General features: G+C 38.9%; 2 protein-coding genes across 2 annotated transcripts; both read right to left on the bottom strand.

Annotated features, from left to right (window-relative positions):
- Positions 1–945: 945 nt before the first annotated feature.
- Positions 946–1881, bottom strand: LOC130861226 (putative olfactory receptor 8G3). Its single transcript, XM_057749869.1, has one exon. The coding sequence runs from the start codon at positions 1879–1881 to the stop codon at positions 946–948; it is 936 nt and encodes a 311-aa protein (XP_057605852.1).
- A 14916-nt stretch (positions 1882–16797) lies between these two features.
- LOC130861224 (putative olfactory receptor 8G2) lies at positions 16798–17676 on the bottom strand. Its single transcript, XM_057749867.1, has one exon. It carries the CDS (start codon positions 17674–17676, stop codon positions 16798–16800), a length of 879 nt encoding a protein of 292 aa, XP_057605850.1.
- Positions 17677–18095: the final 419 nt, after the last annotated feature.

The raw sequence follows: 18095 nt of genomic DNA, 5'->3' as shown, positions 1-18095 counted from the left end.
GTAAATCATGGAGTAAAAAACCCTGAACTACATGAAAGTGATAGAACTTAGCAGGAAACTGGACTTTATCAACAGTTGCTTCATGAATATCTATAGCATTACTTGTGAAAAGATAAGACAATGTTGTTGGGGCTGCCTTTATAAAAATTTTTGCTATAAAGTGTAAAAAAATACTAATATGAGAGTATAATGAGCCTCATTTTTATTGCTTTGATTAGATCAGGTTTGAAAGTTTTTGATTATTTTGACATTAGATGCAATAAAAGTGAAAATAGGATTGACAAGGCCTAGAAGAAAGCAACACAGTTTTGTAGGGAACTGAGGTTTCTTGATGTGTAAAAGAAAACTCCTAGGTAGGCCTTAGATCTATCCACAATTACCTGAGGTCAAAATATCATTTTGAGTAAAATCAGGGATCCTGGAGTCTGACTTTCTAGGCTCTATCATTTCTTATCTTCGGGACCATGGAGATATACTCAAATAAGATTCAATTACTAAATAAGCTACCTTACTAAATAAGCTCCAATTTCTTCCTCTTTCAAAGACTAGGGCTTGACCTGATGGAATACTGTAAATGTTAAAAAAAAAAAAGTTATCCATTTAATGTGCTGGACTTGGTGCTTACCATTTCATGAAATTTTAATGACATAGATTGTTCTGATTGTCTTCAAAATCCTCTTCCTCTTCCTAAATGTTGTTCTTGTTTGCATTATGATTAACAATGACTCACTTACTCCTCAAGAATTTTTAAAATTTTATTCATAATCACAATTTCTGACTTTACACATAATCATTGAAATATAGGTGTAAGAATTGGCCTAGAGAAAAATTCTGGAGAAGTGTTATATGGGTAAGTGTCACTAAATTTCCAAAAACAATAAATCTAATACATGATATAACCCAGGGAACCACATGACTGATATGTCATTATTTTATTGATTCTATTCATATACATTTTGCACTGTCTAGAATTTTTTTCAGGGCATATTTGACATCCTTGTTTCGCAGGCTGTAGATCAGGGGGTTCAACATCGGCACAATGCAGGTATAAAACACAGAGGACACTTTCCCTTGGATCAGTGAGCTCACAGATGATGGCTGCAGGTGCATGAACGCTGCAGATCCAAAGAAAACAGCAACAGCTGAGATGTGAGAACTGCAGGTGCTGAAGGCTTTCGACCTGCCCTCAGAGGAGTGGATTTGGAGGATGCTGGAGAGGATGAAGATGTAGGAAGCAAGAATAGCTAAGGCAGGAGTCAAGATGTTAAATGCACTCAAGACTAGAACCAGTAATTCATTGATATAGGTGCTAGAACAGGATAGCTCCAGAAGTGGAAAAAGGTCACAGAAATAATGGTTAACCACGTTGGTCTTGCAGAAAAGGATTCTCAACATAAATCCTATATGGATTGTGGATCCAGTGATGGCCATAGTATAAACTCCCACTGTGAGGAGGAAGCAGATGTGATAAGACATGATGACGTTGTAAAGCAAGGGGTTACAGATGGCAACGTAGCGGTCATATGCCATTGCAGCCAACATGTGACACTCTGCGATAGCAAAAATGAGGAAGAAATAGAGTTGAGTCATGCATTCAGGGTAGGAGATGATATTCTTCTCTGTCACAAAGTTCACCAGCATTTTGGGGGTAATGACAGTGGAATGACAGAGGTCAATGAAGGACAAATTGCTGAGGAAATAGTACATGGGGGTGTGCAGGTGAGAGCTGAGCCCAGTCAGTGTGATCATGCCCAGGTTCCCCAGCACCGTGATCACATAGATGCCCAGGAAGAGGAAGAAAAGGGGCAGCTGGAGTTGTGGCTGTTGTGTTAGCCCAGCGAGGATGAACTCAGTCACTGAGGAATGATTTTCAGGGTCCATTATCTTCTCAGGTTCTATGGTTAAAGGAGAAATTGAGTGTGCTTTTATGTGTGTGTGTGTGTGCATGTGTGTGTGTGAGTGGGTGTTAGGGGAGAGTAATTCTGTGGAGGTGGTTATTTTATCCCTCATCGGAGGAGATACATAATGCAGGGATCTCTTGTGTCTCTCCTGCTTCTATGGGACAATTAATGATTCTCGTTGAACCAGAGAAAAAAATACAAACTTCACAAACCTTATAATTAAGATACCTCATAACATTTTAAGAGAAAGTACCAATTTCTAGACTTTTAAGTTCATTCAGAGTGAACATTTCTACTGTTACTTCTGAGAACTTTTTTCTTTCCTCCGATATTCTATAGTATATATTAATAATATTTATATAAATTGGAATAATTTTTTATTTATTATTTTTTGGGGGTACACAAAGTTCAATCATCTGTTTTTATACACATATCCCCATATTCCCTCCCTTCCTTGACTCCCCCCACCTCGAGTCCCCCCCACCCTCCCCGCCCCAGTCCTCTAAGGCATCTTCCATCCTCGAATTGGACTCCCTTTGTTATACAACAACTTCCCACTGACTATCTATTTTACAGTTGGTAGTATATATATGTCTGTGCTACTCTCTCGCTTCGTCTCAGCTTCACCTTCACCCCCCGCCCCCTCCCATACCTCGAGTTCTCCAGTCCATTCTCTGTACCTGCGTCCTTGTTCTTGTCACTGAGTTCATCAGTTTCATTTTTAGATTCCGTATATGTGAGTTAGCATACAATATTTGTCTGGCATAATATTTTTTATTTCATTCAAAATATGTAATAGTAGTATATGCTTTCTGTAATTAACAAAGGATTTATAAATCTATTAGAAGAAATTGTATTATTCTCATCTATTTTCCTTACTAGGATCATAACTCAGAATATCTGAAGGACTGGGTGACCACCAGTATCATCCCACCTGAGATCTGCTGCTTCAATGTTCCAGCTTCCTTCTCTCCGACTATCACCCCAGAGGATAGAAGCATAACTGCTTGGCAGACATCATGCTTCTACCTCAATAACTTTTCAAAACATAGGAACCTTCCTCCCTTATTCTAATTTAGATAATCTTAGGAGTCAGAATACAATGGCCTATATATGTCTTGCTTTTATAGGCTATGTATTCTACCACTGCGACCTTTGGTACTAAGGTTAGTCTATGTAATTCACACTTCATAAGTGATGGTGGAGGTGAGAAGACTATTCATACTCCCAAAATATGAGAAGGGTTTTTAAGACAAATACTAGGTGTCATTCATGCTAGTCTTTTTTTATAAACATGTATTTTGCAGGTGCTCTCTATAGAATTCAAAGGTGATAGAGCTGTGGATTAGTTGAGCAGGTGCAAAATACAATTATAAAATTTAATTTAAATTCGGTATTGGTCAACTGCGTGATGTGTTTTTTGTTTAAAGACAAATGCACTTTTAATTTATATTTGGGTGGATAATGAGTAGATTCTAGAAAATGGAAACTCATAATCTTATTTAAAACTCAAGCAATCTTTGGATTAGTGTGTTCAGTTTGAGGTACAATACTTTATGTGCTAGAGAAAAACTGGAACATTTCAGAAAAACGATCAAAAAATCTGTCATTTTAGAATGGCAGAAAAATGGAGGATATTTTTCTAGCAAAGTGAAGATTTATGTGACACATCATAGTTATCTCATAGTTCAACATGTTGCTTTATTTGAGATTTATTAGGCTCATTTTATGTCACCAATAGAGGTAAGTAAAACTAACTGCTTGAAACTATGGGACAAATATTTGGTTTCACAGCAAAACAAACACTTCAACCATCAAAAACCCAGATCTTACAGTCAAAATGTTGCTTTCAGCCTAAATAACTAATTACTTAGCAGGAATCATTTAATGACATAAGCACCTGATGCTTGAATTAAATAATTTTTAACTTCTCTTCTAGTTCTACTGGTCATAATTTTATAATTCTTATAAGTCCTGATACTAAGAATTAAAGGATTGTAACTTTAGCTCTACTCCATATATACTGCATGACCTTGGGATAATTGGGTCTACTCTTTAAGTCTCTGAAAAAACAAAAATCTGTTTCACATGAAAGTTAAGTTAAATGATTCTCACAAGGAGCTTAGCCCAGTCCCTGACTCTTGGTAAGAAAACGTCAATGTTACTTTACTGTGAATCTATTGAGCTTCTTTCTGTCATATGTTTTTTTTGACCAACACTTTCATTCCTAAATGATGGCCATAGTTTTACATTTTCTTTTCCTTGTTGCTCCTTTCTACATTAACACATATGGTAATACAAAGATTTGAAAACTTTACTGAATATTTTCTTAAATTATCAATATTTTCTGTGTTCTTCAAAAAATTTCAAACCAATTTCTTTGTCTTTCAAAGATTTATATCATCTGACAAGAAAAATTTTCTTTTTAATGCCCCAACAGCTATCACATAATTGAATTATTTCATAAAATAGCAAATTAGGCTCTCATTTTTGACTCATCAAATTCCTTTAACTTTTCTTACTCTATCCCCTTTATCTTATGAAAAATATTTAATAGTAAAGACCCTTCAATTAAGGGCTTTAGTACTGGAAGCTCCAGTTAACAAAACAATTTTCTATGTGCCCACAAATATATGTCTTATGTTACATTTAGCACGAACATAAATCTGTATTAATTATTTACTGATTTTTCTTCAGTGCTAGACTGTTAACTAAATACAGTGTTTGACACAGTGCCTTACATACAGCAAGTATCAATAAATATGAGTTTTTAATAAAATTATTTGAAAGATGTTTACTGATAAGTTAATTAGACTCCATGTAAGTGAACAAAGCTCTCACACTGCCTCTATTGAAGGGAGTAAACAAAGACATGTTTGCCAGAATCTTATCCAGCAGGGACAGGTAGACGATAAGGGAACTTTTCTTTGCTCATCAGGAGTGTGAATATTAGCGTGAGGACAGATAGAGACAGAAAAATAACTACCTGCATCTATTAGTGCACTGCAAGGGAGCTAGAGTGGACGACCTAAAATTGTAAAAGTCGGGACTGGGATTCAGACACATCCCACTTGCTCCCCAAATCTTCACAGCTATGTCTTTCTCTTCCATTTCTCTGAATGGAAAAATGATCTGGTGATGCTGGTAGACAGCTCTGAGTACTAACCTTGCAGGGCTCTTTGGTGTTAAGGTGTCATAGCCTATTAGTCTCCGTGGTAATAATACTGCATCACTGGTCCTGACCTCTGATGAAGTTACTGGCCCTCTGTAAAGGTTGGTTGATATGAATGATGATTTTATATTCTGGGTATTGATTGCTAGATTCTGATTAGGAACAAGTAATGATAATGATGTCCCACTAGGTTCATATCCCACAAATATCAACTCTTGGGAAAAAGAAACAATTAGAAATTCCCTTTTCCCCCGCTCTCAAGTGTTTAATAGCATCACATAGGTGTGGTTCACTGCTCTTGTTAGATGATGTGTTGGAAACAAGCATGTAAGAGGTTTTGTTAAAGCTCCAGTGAATTTTATGTCAAACTACTTAAAGTGATTTTGACTAGAGAAAAACAGAAAATTGAAGCAAACTTTATATGTAAGCTTTCAAAGGTTTTTTTTTTTTTCATGTATAATACTACCTGTATTTAGATATCATAATGTACTCATAACACAAAAATATACTTGGGACTCTTGGGTCCTGACTAAAAGCATCTGCTAGATATTGCCATAACCCTATGAAAGGTTCCTAACAAGTCTAAAATGGAAGGATGATGACTAATTTCCCCAAATATTATAAAAGATATGTTGAGGAACAATATAAAGATACACATGTTGTGGAGATTATTGTAGTTCTACATATCACTTGTTTATTTGTTAGGAAATAAAAATATATTTAATGTTTTTATTTAAAGTATTTATTAAATATTATATTATTTTGAGGGAATATTAAAATAAAATTTGTTAATCAAATTTGCTTTTTTCCAGCTTTGAGATATCATTGACATATAACATTGTGTAATCAAAGTGTGCAAGATGTTGATTTGATACAATTTAATATTGCAAATTGGTTACCACCATGGCTTTAGCCAACACCTCCATTATGTCACATAATTACTATTTTCCTTTTGTGGTGAGAACATTTAAGATTTACTATCTTAGAATCCTATATAAAACAATAGTGTTAAGCATAGTGACTCTGCTGTACATTAGCTTCCTAGAGCTTGTTTATCTCATCACTGAAAGTTTGTATCCTTTGACAAGAATCTTTGCATTTCCCTGGTAACCACCATTATACTCTGTTTCTGTGAGGTTAGGTCTTCTAGAGTTTACATATAAGTGAGATTAAACAATATTTGTCATTCTCTGTCTGACATATATCACTTAACAGAAGTCTCCAAGTCATTCCGTATTTGTCCCAAATGGCAGTTTCCTTTTTCTTAGCTGAATACTCATATATATCAAACACCATATCTCTTAGGTTGTTTCCATTTCTTGACTAATCAGATTTACTTTGGAAATGCTTTAAATTATTATTGGGTGTGAGACTTTCATCAGCTTTTGAAAGGTATTTTCTAAATTGCTATGAAAATGGCAAAAAAAAACTACAGCAGAGTAATCCATAAACCCTAAGGAAAATACTCATCAATAATTATCCAACCTTAGAACAAGACATGTGGTACAATGCAAGATACAACTTTTGTTCATAAGAATTGACAATTTTGATAGAGGGAATGTCCACAGGCAGGCATTAAGAGTAAACAATACCAGAAAAGACATCGTTATTAAAGTATGTGTGGGGAACCAGAAGTGTGCTTGATAACTGTGTGGAGTGCTCAGAAATGTGTGGAGAATTAAACACTGATATTTGTTTTTGAAAAGTGTGTACAAATGAAAGGTGTGTAAATTTGGAGAAGGAGAATGGAGTCAAGAAGCCACTTCAGGATGGGAAGGCAGCATGACAAGGTCATAGGAATGAACCCAGCAGTGTTGAGATATTACAGATATTACCCAACCAACATGACATAACAGTTTTCTAGCAGATCCAAATAATTATTAAAATATTAGTAAATTTTATTTCTGCACTATACATTTTAATCATTTTCACATTATTGTTCTCCTCAGGTGAACTGCTAAATTCAAATGTTAGCTCTAGAGAGAACAATATATGATTGTCTAGGACTAAATATAAATACTTGAAAGAGTGGAAGAGACTGCTAGTTATTCCTTTTTCATTTTCCCTTTCTTCCTCAATAATAAATGCCATGAATCTTAGTTGAGTACATGGCTATATAGATAGCATGGTATTTCTTAGCCCCTCTTCCAGCCACCTTGGACCATATGACTGAGTTGCACCAAAGGGACATAGGAGGAGGTGAGTTCTGTCACTGCCGAGTCCAGCTCGGCGACTCGAAGCGAGTGACGGGTGCCGCAAGCTTGAAGAAGACACAGACACCGACTGAAGAGAAAAGTGGGACCGGGGGGCTCAAGACCTCTCGGATCAAGAGCCCTGCTGACTCATCCCAGGTTGCTTTTATTGAGTTCGTGGGCTAACATTCTCAGGTTACACTCATAAACAATCAAAGGCCTCACATGACTGAGGCAATTATCTTTGTTTGCTTCCTGGGTCCGAGTTGAGCAGGTGTGGATTTGAGCTGGGCGTGGAGAGCAAAACAGCCCTGGGGGCAGGAGACCTCTCTCAGATATTGGGGGTCTGTGCCCCACCCCTGTTGGCCCCTCTGCGACTGTGCCTGTCTTAGGTTGTTCCTCCCTTGAGGAATCTTACCCGTCTCTGGCTAACCAGTCATCCTCCAGGGCCAAACAGGGTGATATAAGGAAGGCTCTATGCACCACCCCTGTTGGCCCCTCTGCGGCTGTGCCTGTCTTAGGTTGTTCCTCCTCTGAGGAATCTTACCTGTCTTTGGCTAACCAGCCATCCTTCAGGGCCAAACAGGGTGATATTAGTCTCCACGCCCCACACCCTCAGTTCCTCCACTGCTCAAGCAGGACATTCTGAATCCCATCGCTCGGCCCACATACTTTAACATTTTCAAGGTTTCAGAAAGGCTCCTTAATGTCTTCCCACATCTCCCCCTTTTTGTTTTCGTAGGAGAAGATAAGCCTATTCGAGTTATTTCTTTTTCCGCCAATCCTTGGAGCGTTCCTCCTGTGCACCTGAGAACTTAAACATAGGATAATTAAAAGACAACAAAAAATATCAAAATGCTTAGGAGACTGCTACTCATGCTTTTTATCCAATCCAATGGATGCAATGCTTTTAATCCATCAGCTATACTTTGTAAAGTAGCAAATTTGGTGTAGAGACTGCAAAAATCATATTGCATGCCAGTTATTTTAGTTTGTAATTGTTGTATCTCCAGTGTGAGACCATCTGCTCCATATCCCAGCCGATGTGTCACTGGCATCATGGCCATCCCAGATTTGTAATGTTCTTAAACTTAAGGGAAGTTTCCATATTTCTGTTTGAGCTTGGCCATTCTCTAATTGAGGCCAAGGAGGTACTAATCCAGTCCTAAGCCATAAGATGGGATAGGGCGAGTGCATGGCAATATTGGTATATGCCATCACAACCTTTTACAGGGATTGCAGGAGGAGTTTTTTTGGTGTAAACCATTAGAGACTGCATACCCCTTAGGGGACCAGTTTCATACTGTTCCATAGGAACCATTAAGTAGTATCATACCCTCCGTCCCACGGCAAACATCCCAAAGAATCTGATCTTGTCTGTCAGCCCATATCCGTTTTATTTTACACAAAGGTCTATCAGGGATAGCATAATTAGTAAACTTAGTATCCAAAGCTCAAACCTGAAAACAAATGTACAAAGTTCACCTCCGGAGATTCTACATCCCATTCAAGATGGCATTTCTTTGGAACACTCATGATATGGCTTAATTCTCCGAGATGGAATCCACACAGGTTCCAGGCCTTGTCCTGGTGACACACAAGCAAACCCTCTTCCCCATGTGATTAACCTTCCTGATGACCAGATATTAGTCAATGGGTCCTGCCACCATATCAGTGGCTGTGCATCATTAAAGTGAGTCACATTAACTGCATATAATTCTGCTTGCTGAGCTGAAAAGTGAGGGACAGGGATTTGTCGTATTTTAAATCCCGTATATTCCGCTCGGCCCTTACTAGAGCCATCAGTAAAAATTATAGAAGCATCTGATATAGGAATTCATTGAGTTCTCTTAAGAAACTGCAAAATGGGATTTTTCGGATAGTGATTATCAATTTTCCCAATATAATCAGCAAAGGGAATTTGCCAACTTACACAATTTTGGAAACAAGCCTGAATTTCTTTAGTAGTTAAATTAATAATTATATGTGAAGGGTCAGTTCCAATTAAATGCTTACTTCGAGTTCTTCCCTTCAGAACCAACTGAGTTAATAATTCTAAATAAGGTGACAAGGATTTTACCATAGTATTTGCTAAAAACAACCATTCCACAATTCCTTCATTTTGCATTAATATCCCCGTAGGTGAATGAGGAGAAGGTAATATAATTAATTGCAGTGGCTGATTAACAGTTACTCTCTGTAATTGAGAAGAATGAATTTTACTTTCTACAAGTTTTAGTTCCTCTAAAGCAGCTGATGTTAAAGTTCTTGGACTATTTAATTTTGAATCTCCTTTTAACAAAGCAAATAGGTTAGACAATGCATAGGTGGGGATCCCTATGCATGGGCGAAGCCAATTAATATCTCCTAGGAGTTTTTGCAAATCATTAAGAGTTTGGATTTGATCTGACCTCAGTTCCACCTTTTGTGGTCTAATAGTTGTTCTATCAACTATTGTGCCCAAATATTGATACGGGCTATGCATCTGTACCTTTTCTGGAGCTATTTTAAGTCCTGCTCTATCAAGGCAAAGCTGCATGCTAATATACGCAGAAGTAAGTAAATCTTGATTAGGAGCAGCACATAAGATATCATCCATGTAATGGATGAGATAACAATTATGAAATTCTAGTCGTACTGGTTCAAGGGCTTTAGCAACAAAATTCTGGCAAATAGTAGGGCTATTCAACATGCCTTGAGGTAACACCTTCCACTGAAACCTTTTTCGAGGTTCTTTATTATTTAGTGCAGGCACAGAAAAAGCAAATTTTTCTTTATCTTTGGGATGTAATGGAATGGTGAAAAAGCAGTCTTTCAGATCAATAACTATTAGAGGCCAATTAGCAGGGATCATATTAGGTGATGGGAGGCCTGGTTGTAAGGCCCCCATGGGTTGTATAACTGCATTGACTGCCCTGAGATCTGTTAATAAACGCCATTTACCAGTTTTTTTCTTTATTGGAAATACTGGAGAGTTCCATGGGCTAAAAGATTCTTCAATATGTCCTTTTTCTAACTGTTCAGTCACTAATTCTGTTAGAGCTTCTAACTTTTCTATGGTTAAAAGCCATTGCTCAACCCATACAGGTGTATCAGTTTTCCAGGTCAATGGGATTGGTGCTGGGGGAAGCAGTAAACTTTTACGAACAGTGGCCACTAGTGAAAAGACTGATATCCAAGACCGTCTCTATTTGCATTACCTTCAGCTGGAATGGGAAATAGTTTCCCTTGATGATATTTACCAAGACCTAACCCTGGCTGATATCCTTGATTTACTAGCATTTCTTGACTTTGCATACTATAAGTATCTTTCGTTGGGATGTGGATTTCAGCCTTCCATTGTTGCAATAAATCCCTTCCCCATAAATTAATGGGAAGTCTGCTATATAGGGTTGTAAGTGGGCTGGCTGCCCATCTGGGCCAATACAAGGCAATATTTTAGCACTTCACTGCAAGCCATGAGCTCTACCTAAACCTACCACTGTAATGTCTGCAGGACAAGTAGGCCAGCTAAAAGGCCAATGATTACTGCTTATAATTGAAACATCAGCACCTGTGTCTATTAATCCTCTAAAAGCTTTTCCATTTATAGTTACTGAGCATGTCGGGTGTGTTTCTAAAATTTTTTCAGAGAGGAAAACTCCGGCCTCTCCTGTGCTTCCAAAGCCTTTCGTTCCCCTCACTTTTGTACTATTGCCAATCTTATAATATGGCAGAATAAGCAACTGTGCTATTCTATCACCTGGATGGGCTTTCCATGGAACCGAAGTTGATATCATCACTTTAATTTCTCCAGTATAATCATTATCAATCACTCCAGTATGAATTCTAATTCCTTTTGATGTTAAACCAGACCTTCCTAGTATTAAGCCAACGGTTTCTTTTGGCAAAGGTCCAGTAATTCCTGTCCTGACCAATGTTGGAGTTTCTCCAGGCAGTATAATAATAGATTCTGCACAAGGAAGGTCTAAGGCTGCGCTGCCTGCTGTGGCTGGTGATAATTCCATGGCACTGCGGAGTATTGGGCCACTTCTGCCTGTTTCTAGATCTGATAGGCTCCCTTTGGTTGCGGGGCTAGGAGCGAGCCCCGTTGATAGTTTCCCGACAAGGGGGTTCCATCCTTATGGAAGCTAGATTTACACTGGCTTGACCAGTGAAATCCTTTTCCATATCTTGGACAAAGTCCAGGCTGTTTTTGCCCTTTGATTACATTATCTTGAAAATTAACAGCCCTTCTATCCACTCTCTTCCTACATTGTTTCTTTGTATGTCCTTGTTTACCACAGTTAAAGCATTTCCCTGGAAATTTGTTATTTATTTTCAGTCCAGCCATAGCTTGTGCCATCATTGTTGCTTTAAAGCTCTCAGTTCCCACTCCCTGACACACTCTAATATAATCATTTAATGTTTCCTTTCCTTTCATAGGTCCAATGGCCTTCTTACAATCTGTATTTGCATTTTCAAAAGCCAATAATTGCAAAATAGTATCAGCAGCCTCAGCATTAGTGATCTGCCGCTTGATAGCCTCCTGTAATCTGGCAATAAATTCAGTATAGGGCTCTTTTGCCCCCTGCATGATCTTTTGAAAAGAGACAGGAGCTTGCCTTTTAGCTTCTATTTTCTCCCAGGCTCTTAAGCAACAACGTCTCACCTGTTCTATGGCCTGATCTTCCATCAGAATCTGATCTTGAACTCTGCCCCAATTTCCACTACCTATCAATTGATCCACGGAGATAGGAATCTGCCTTGCTCGATTCTGGTTTGCCATAGTTTCAGCATGATCACACCACCAGGTTTTGAACTGTAAAAATTCTCCCGGGGCTAGTACTGCACGAGCCAACGTTGCCCAATCAGCTGGAATCAAACGAGAGCCTTTGGCTACTCCCTGTATGATACCTATGGTGAATGGAGAATTTACTCCATAATTTTGTACTGCTTGTTTTAATTCTTTCAATATTTTGAAGGGTATTGGCTCATGTACTGCCTCATAAATTCCATTGGGATTATTAGGATCTACTCCAGGTGCCACCCTTTCATGAATAGTTACTGGAAATGCCATTTGCATAGCTTCCAGATCTCCCTCTTGTCTAGCCTGCAAAATGCCCTTCTGTAAGGGTGATAAAACTGAGTGTCCTATAGACACAGAAAAGGCATAAGCTCTCCCAGGCGGCATTAAAGAGGGTGGAGGAGGGGGCAGTATAGGAAGTTTGCCCTCCTCCACAAGTGAGGGAGCCGAGGGTCTTAATCCTTCAGCCATTTGTATTCCCTTTTGTTTTTCAGTTTTGTTTGGCACCGCATATGCCCATCGGTCCTCTGACGGACGGGCTTCTTCATCAGAGCTATCATCTGAGCCTTCAGGAGCCCGTAGAGGCTCTAATAGAGGCTCTAATACTGACTTAATCAGAGACCACATTTGACCAAACAGAACCTGGTACGGGAGTCCCTTTAGAATGCAGTTTTTTAAGTTCGTTCCCAACCTTATCCCAAGTACATAAACCCAGTGTTAGCCTAAAGAAGGAAACTATGTACAATATTCTCAACTATTTACAGAATTTCTAACAATCGACCTTCACTTGCTTTTTACTCCACCTGCCCTTAGGAGCTGCCGTAACAGGCATACATCTGGTCGATATTAATCTGAACTTTATTTCCCATATTTTACCCCGAACACAAACTACCCAAGAGATTTACTTACTGGCAGGATTTTTCCAGAGGCCTCTTACTCTCCTCTTGGGGGCTTCACGGCACTTCCCAATTCTTTACTTTTATCAATTTCACTTTCCGTGAACCTTCGTCACTCAAGCCTTTCGTGCCCCACGTTGGGCGCCACTTGCCGAGACCAGCTCGGCGACTCGAGGCCGCAAGCTTGAAGAAGACACAGACACAGACTGAAGAGAAAAGTGGGACCGGGGGGCTCAAGACCTCTCGGATCAAGAGCCCTGCTGACTCATCCCAGGTTGCTTTTATTGAGTTCGTGGGCTAACATTCTCAGGTTACACTCATAAACAATCAAAGGCCTCACATGACTGAGGCAATTATCTTTGTTTGCTTCCTGGGTCCGAGTTGAGCAGGTGTGGATTTGAGCTGGGCGTGGAGAGCAAAACAGCCCTGGGGGCAGGAGACCTCTCTCAGATATTGGGGGTCTGTGCCCCACCCCTGTTGGCCCCTCTGCGACTGTGCCTGTCTTAGGTTGTTCCTGCCTTGAGGAATCTTACCCGTCTCTGGCTAACCAGTCATCCTCCAGGGCCAAACAGGGTGATATAAGGAAGGCTCTATGCACCACCCCTGTTGGCCCCTCTGCGGCTGTGCCTGTCTTAGGTTGTTCCTCCTCTGAGGAATCTTACCCGTCTTTGGCTAACCAGCCATCCTTCAGGGCCAAACAGGGTGATATTAGTCTCCACGCCCCACACCCTCAGTTCCTCCACTGCTCAAGCAGGACATTCTGAATCCCATCGCTCAGCCCACATACTTTAACATTTTCAAGGTTTCAGAAAGGCTCCTGAATGTCTTCCCACATGTCACTTCCAGGTGGTGGTCTTCAAGTCAGGGGACATTCCCTTCTACTTCCATATCTTTCATTCTGATGGCTGAGTGGTGGAGATGAAGGATTGATCTGGAGGTATTATCTGAGTCCAAAAGATGGAAGCTAGATATTGTAACAGAGCAACAATTTAAAAGAAGCTTATGTTCCCCATGAGCTGCAGAACCAGCCCTGAAGATCTTCAGCATTAAGGCAACATGGTGTGCATGTGTGCATGTATGTGTGTGTGTGTGTAATGCACAGTCAAAATTAATTGCAACTAAACCTAGTTGCAACTAAATTTGAAAATAAAAATGAATTGTCTAAAGTCTACTCCTGTGACAAACTCATGATCCTAGAACATGCTAAGTGTACAACAGGAACTGTTTTTCTTTTTTTTTAAAGACTTTAATATATGCTTAAATCCAAGTTACTGAAAGAAAATTCTGTTTGGGAACATTATCCAAGTCCATTATAGTACCTACTCTTAGAATGCATTTACTCAATCATGCTGTTTTCAATTATTGAAATATGATATCTTTCCATAATGATACTTAAAAAGTTCTATATATTTATCAAATTGTTTCTCATTTGTAGTAGGTCTCCTTCTACAAGGTCCTTTGTTTCTCTTTTTTTTGTGGTAAAATCCATCTTCATTGTGGAAACACTCATACCTATTCTAATATTTTAATACCATGTCTTCCACTAGTTCTCAGATCAATAGAGACAGTTCAGACACTTTTACTCTTCTTAACACTTTTTAAGTTTTAAGTGCTAATAAATGCCTGAAAACACAAAAAAATTCTAATAGACATTTCTATCTGTCAAACATCCATCTTAAAAATTTACTAGCTGTTGTTTGATTGATGTGTAGTGTAAAAAAATAAAATTACACATGGGTGTTGTGGTTCCAAGTGGTAACATCCAGAGCTCACCTCCTCCCATGGATACAGTGAATCTACAGCTACATATGAAACAATTTCCTGTGTGGTGGATGAAGCAAGGGGGACTAGCTGATCAATTCTTACATTCTGGGCAAACAAGAAAAGGCCACGCTGAAGTGGATGGGAGGGGCTGAGACACAATCTTCCTGTAAACCATAGCTCGCTGCAGCAACCCACAATCACCATAACTCAAAATCCTGAGCTCCTCCCTGAGGCGTGAGCAATTTGAACCCCACATCTGGCGCTCCAACTATTAAGACCTGCACCCAAGACAGAAGCCCACAAAACATTTATTTTGAAAATCAAAGGGCTTGTGATCACGAGACCCACAAGGCTATAGTGAACTGAGAAAATGTTCTTAAAACGCTCACACAAGTGGAATTACCCATCCCAGAGCCCAGCTCAAGGCAACTGACTGAAAACCACCTCGACTTTCTATGAAAGAGGATTTTTTGCTTATTTTAAAGCATAAGCAAGAGGAGCAGACATCTAAGGAGACATACATTGAGGGCCTATTGAAATACTCTCTGGGATGAAGGCGAGAGGACGCCAATTCAGCACTCTCCCTGTCCCTCACTCCAGCTTCCAGGTATCTCCTGGAAGGGGGCTCATACCTCAGTTTGGAACCCTGATTTTTGTGGCTGCTGCTCAGAGAACACCTCTGGGTCACCGCGGTGGTGGTCAGCCAGGCTTGTGCAGTTGAGCACCCTAGGATTAAACCAATAGAGAAAGTTCAGAAATGGGAAGAATATGAACAGGTCTTTAATAAATGATTATACAATTATAAAAAATTACGAAGTGCTTCATAGGAGCCATTGTTTTAATTCTATCTGTGTATCTGTACTTTTAGATCAGGTGAAGAAGACAGCGCACTATCCAAGGAACATCGATCTGGCAATCATGAATAAGATCATTTAAAGTGGGAAGAGGCAGAAAACAACTGAGTGTTTAGAATATCATGTGAATTCATAGGTACACGATGCTAAATGCTTAGAAGCAGAAATACAATAATACAAGGCAGGAGAAGAGATGTTTCAGAGATAGAATTGACATGAAAAGGCAATGATTTATAAATTATGGGGCAAAATAGCATGAACCACATGACAGTGATACAACTTAGCAGGGTTGTTGGCTTTCGTGAGCCGTTGCTTCATAAATATCTGCAGCATTATTTGTCTAAAAATGAGACAATATTGTTGAGGCTACTTTATAAAAATTATTGCTATAGCTATATTATATCAAGTATAATAATTTGTCTCTAATATGAGACTATAATATCTTATTTTTTTTTTTTGCTTTGATGAATTCAGGTTGGGTTTTTTTTAAATTATTTTTATGATATCTGAAGAAATAAATAGGAAAATAGCACTGAAGATATTTAGAGGAAAGCAGCACAGTCTTACAGGGAACTGAGGTTGCTTGATGTGTAGAAGAAAATTCCTAGGGAGGCCTTAGATCTATTTACAATTACCTGGAGCCAAAATATCACTTTGGGTAAAATTGTGGGTCTGGAGCCAAACTTTTTAGGCTCTATCATTTATTATATTTGGAACCATGGCATTTACTCTAAACTAAATACCATTCAATTTCTTCCTCCTTCCAAGGGAAATAATACTAGGACTAGCTTATTAAATACTGTAAATATCAAATAAAGTTATCCATTTAAATGCTAGACATAGTATTTTATAGTTCATAAAATTAATAACATAGATTACTATGATTAACTTCAAAATCTTCATCTTCTTCCTCAGTATTGTTCTTCCTGTTTGGATATTCATTAAAGATAAAACTAAAACACCTTTATCCACAGGAGTTTTTTAATTTTATTCATAATCACAGTTTCTAATTTTATACATAAATATTGCAATATAGGTTCAAGAAGTGGCCTGGAGAAGAATTTTGAAGAATTGTTATATGGGTAAATGTAGCTGATTTTTCATAAACAATAAGCTTAATACATAACATATCTTAGCCAACAAAATGACATATGTCATCATTATATTGTTTCTATTCATATACATTTTCCACTGTCTAGAACTTTTTTCAGGGCAAATTTGACATCCTTGTTTCACAGGCTGTAGATCAGGGGGTTCAACATCGGCACAATGCAGGTATAAAACACAGAAGACACTTTCCCTTGGTCCATTGAGCTCACAGATGATGGCTGCAGGTACATGAATGCTGCAGATCCAAAGAAAACAGCAACAGCTGAGATGTGAGAACTGCAGGTGCTGAAGGCTTTCGACCTGCCCTCAGAGGAGTGGATTTGGAGGATGCTGGAGAGGATGAAGATGTAGGAAGCAAGAATAGCTAAGGCAGGAGCAAAGATGTTAAATGTGCTCAAGACTAGAACAAATAATTCATTGATGTAGATGCTAGAACAAGATAACTCCAAGAGTGGAAAGAGATCACAGAAGTAATGGTTAACCACATTGGTCTTGCAGAAATACAGTCTCAACATAAATCCTGTATGGATTGTGGATCCAGTGATGGCCATAGTATAAACTCCCACTGTGAGGAGGAAGCAGATGCGATAAGACATGATGACGTTGTAAAGCAAGGGGTTACAGATGGCAATGTAGCGGTCATATGCCATTGCAGCCAACATGTGACACTCTGCAATAGCAAAAATGATGAAGAAATAGAGCTGAGTCATGCATTCAGGGTAGGAGATGATGTTCTTCTCTGTCACAAAGTTCACCAGCATTTTGGGGGTAATGACAGTGGAATGACAGAGGTCAATAAAGGACAAGCTGCTGAGGAAATAGTACATGGGGGTGTGCAGGTGAGAGCTGAGCCCAATCAGTGTGACCATGCCCAGGTTCCCCAGCACCGTGACCACATAGATGCCCAGGAAGAGGAAGAAAAGGGGCAGCTGGAGGTGTGGCTGTTGTGTTAGCCCAGCGAGGATGAACTCAGTCACTGAGGAGTGATTTCCAGTGTCCATTATCTTCACAGCAGGTTCTAAGTTTAAGAAACAGAAAATGAGTGTATGTATGTATGTGTGTGTGTGTGTGCACATGTGTGCGGGTTGAGTGTGTGTTACAGGGGAGAGAATTTTGTGGAGATCATTATTTTATCCTTCATCGGAGGACATACCTAAAGCAGGGATCTCTTGAGTCTCTCCCGCTACTTTGGGACAAATGATTATTCTGGTTGAAGCAGAGAAGGAAATATAAACTTCACAAACCTTAGAATTCAGATATTTCATAACTTTTTAAGAGAAAACACCCATTTATGGATTTTTAAAATCAGAATGAACATTACTACTGTTATTTCTGAGGACTTTTTCTTTCCTCCCATATTCTATATTTATATGTTAATAATATTCATGTGAAATGACATATTCTGAAAGAATAATAACGT

This window comes from Hippopotamus amphibius, chromosome 9, assembly GCF_030028045.1.
Source record: "Hippopotamus amphibius kiboko isolate mHipAmp2 chromosome 9, mHipAmp2.hap2, whole genome shotgun sequence".
NCBI lineage: Eukaryota > Metazoa > Chordata > Mammalia > Artiodactyla > Hippopotamidae > Hippopotamus > Hippopotamus amphibius.
Note: the sequence above shows the minus strand (reverse complement) of the source record. Positions and strands in the feature narration are given on the sequence as shown.

Excerpts from the sequence above, each read along its gene's own strand:
- LOC130861226 (XM_057749869.1), bottom strand. The coding sequence starts at position 1,881 with ATGGACCCTGAAAATCATTCCTCAGTGACTGAGTTCATCCTCGCTGGG.
- LOC130861224 (XM_057749867.1), bottom strand. The coding sequence starts at position 17,676 with ATGGACACTGGAAATCACTCCTCAGTGACTGAGTTCATCCTCGCTGGG.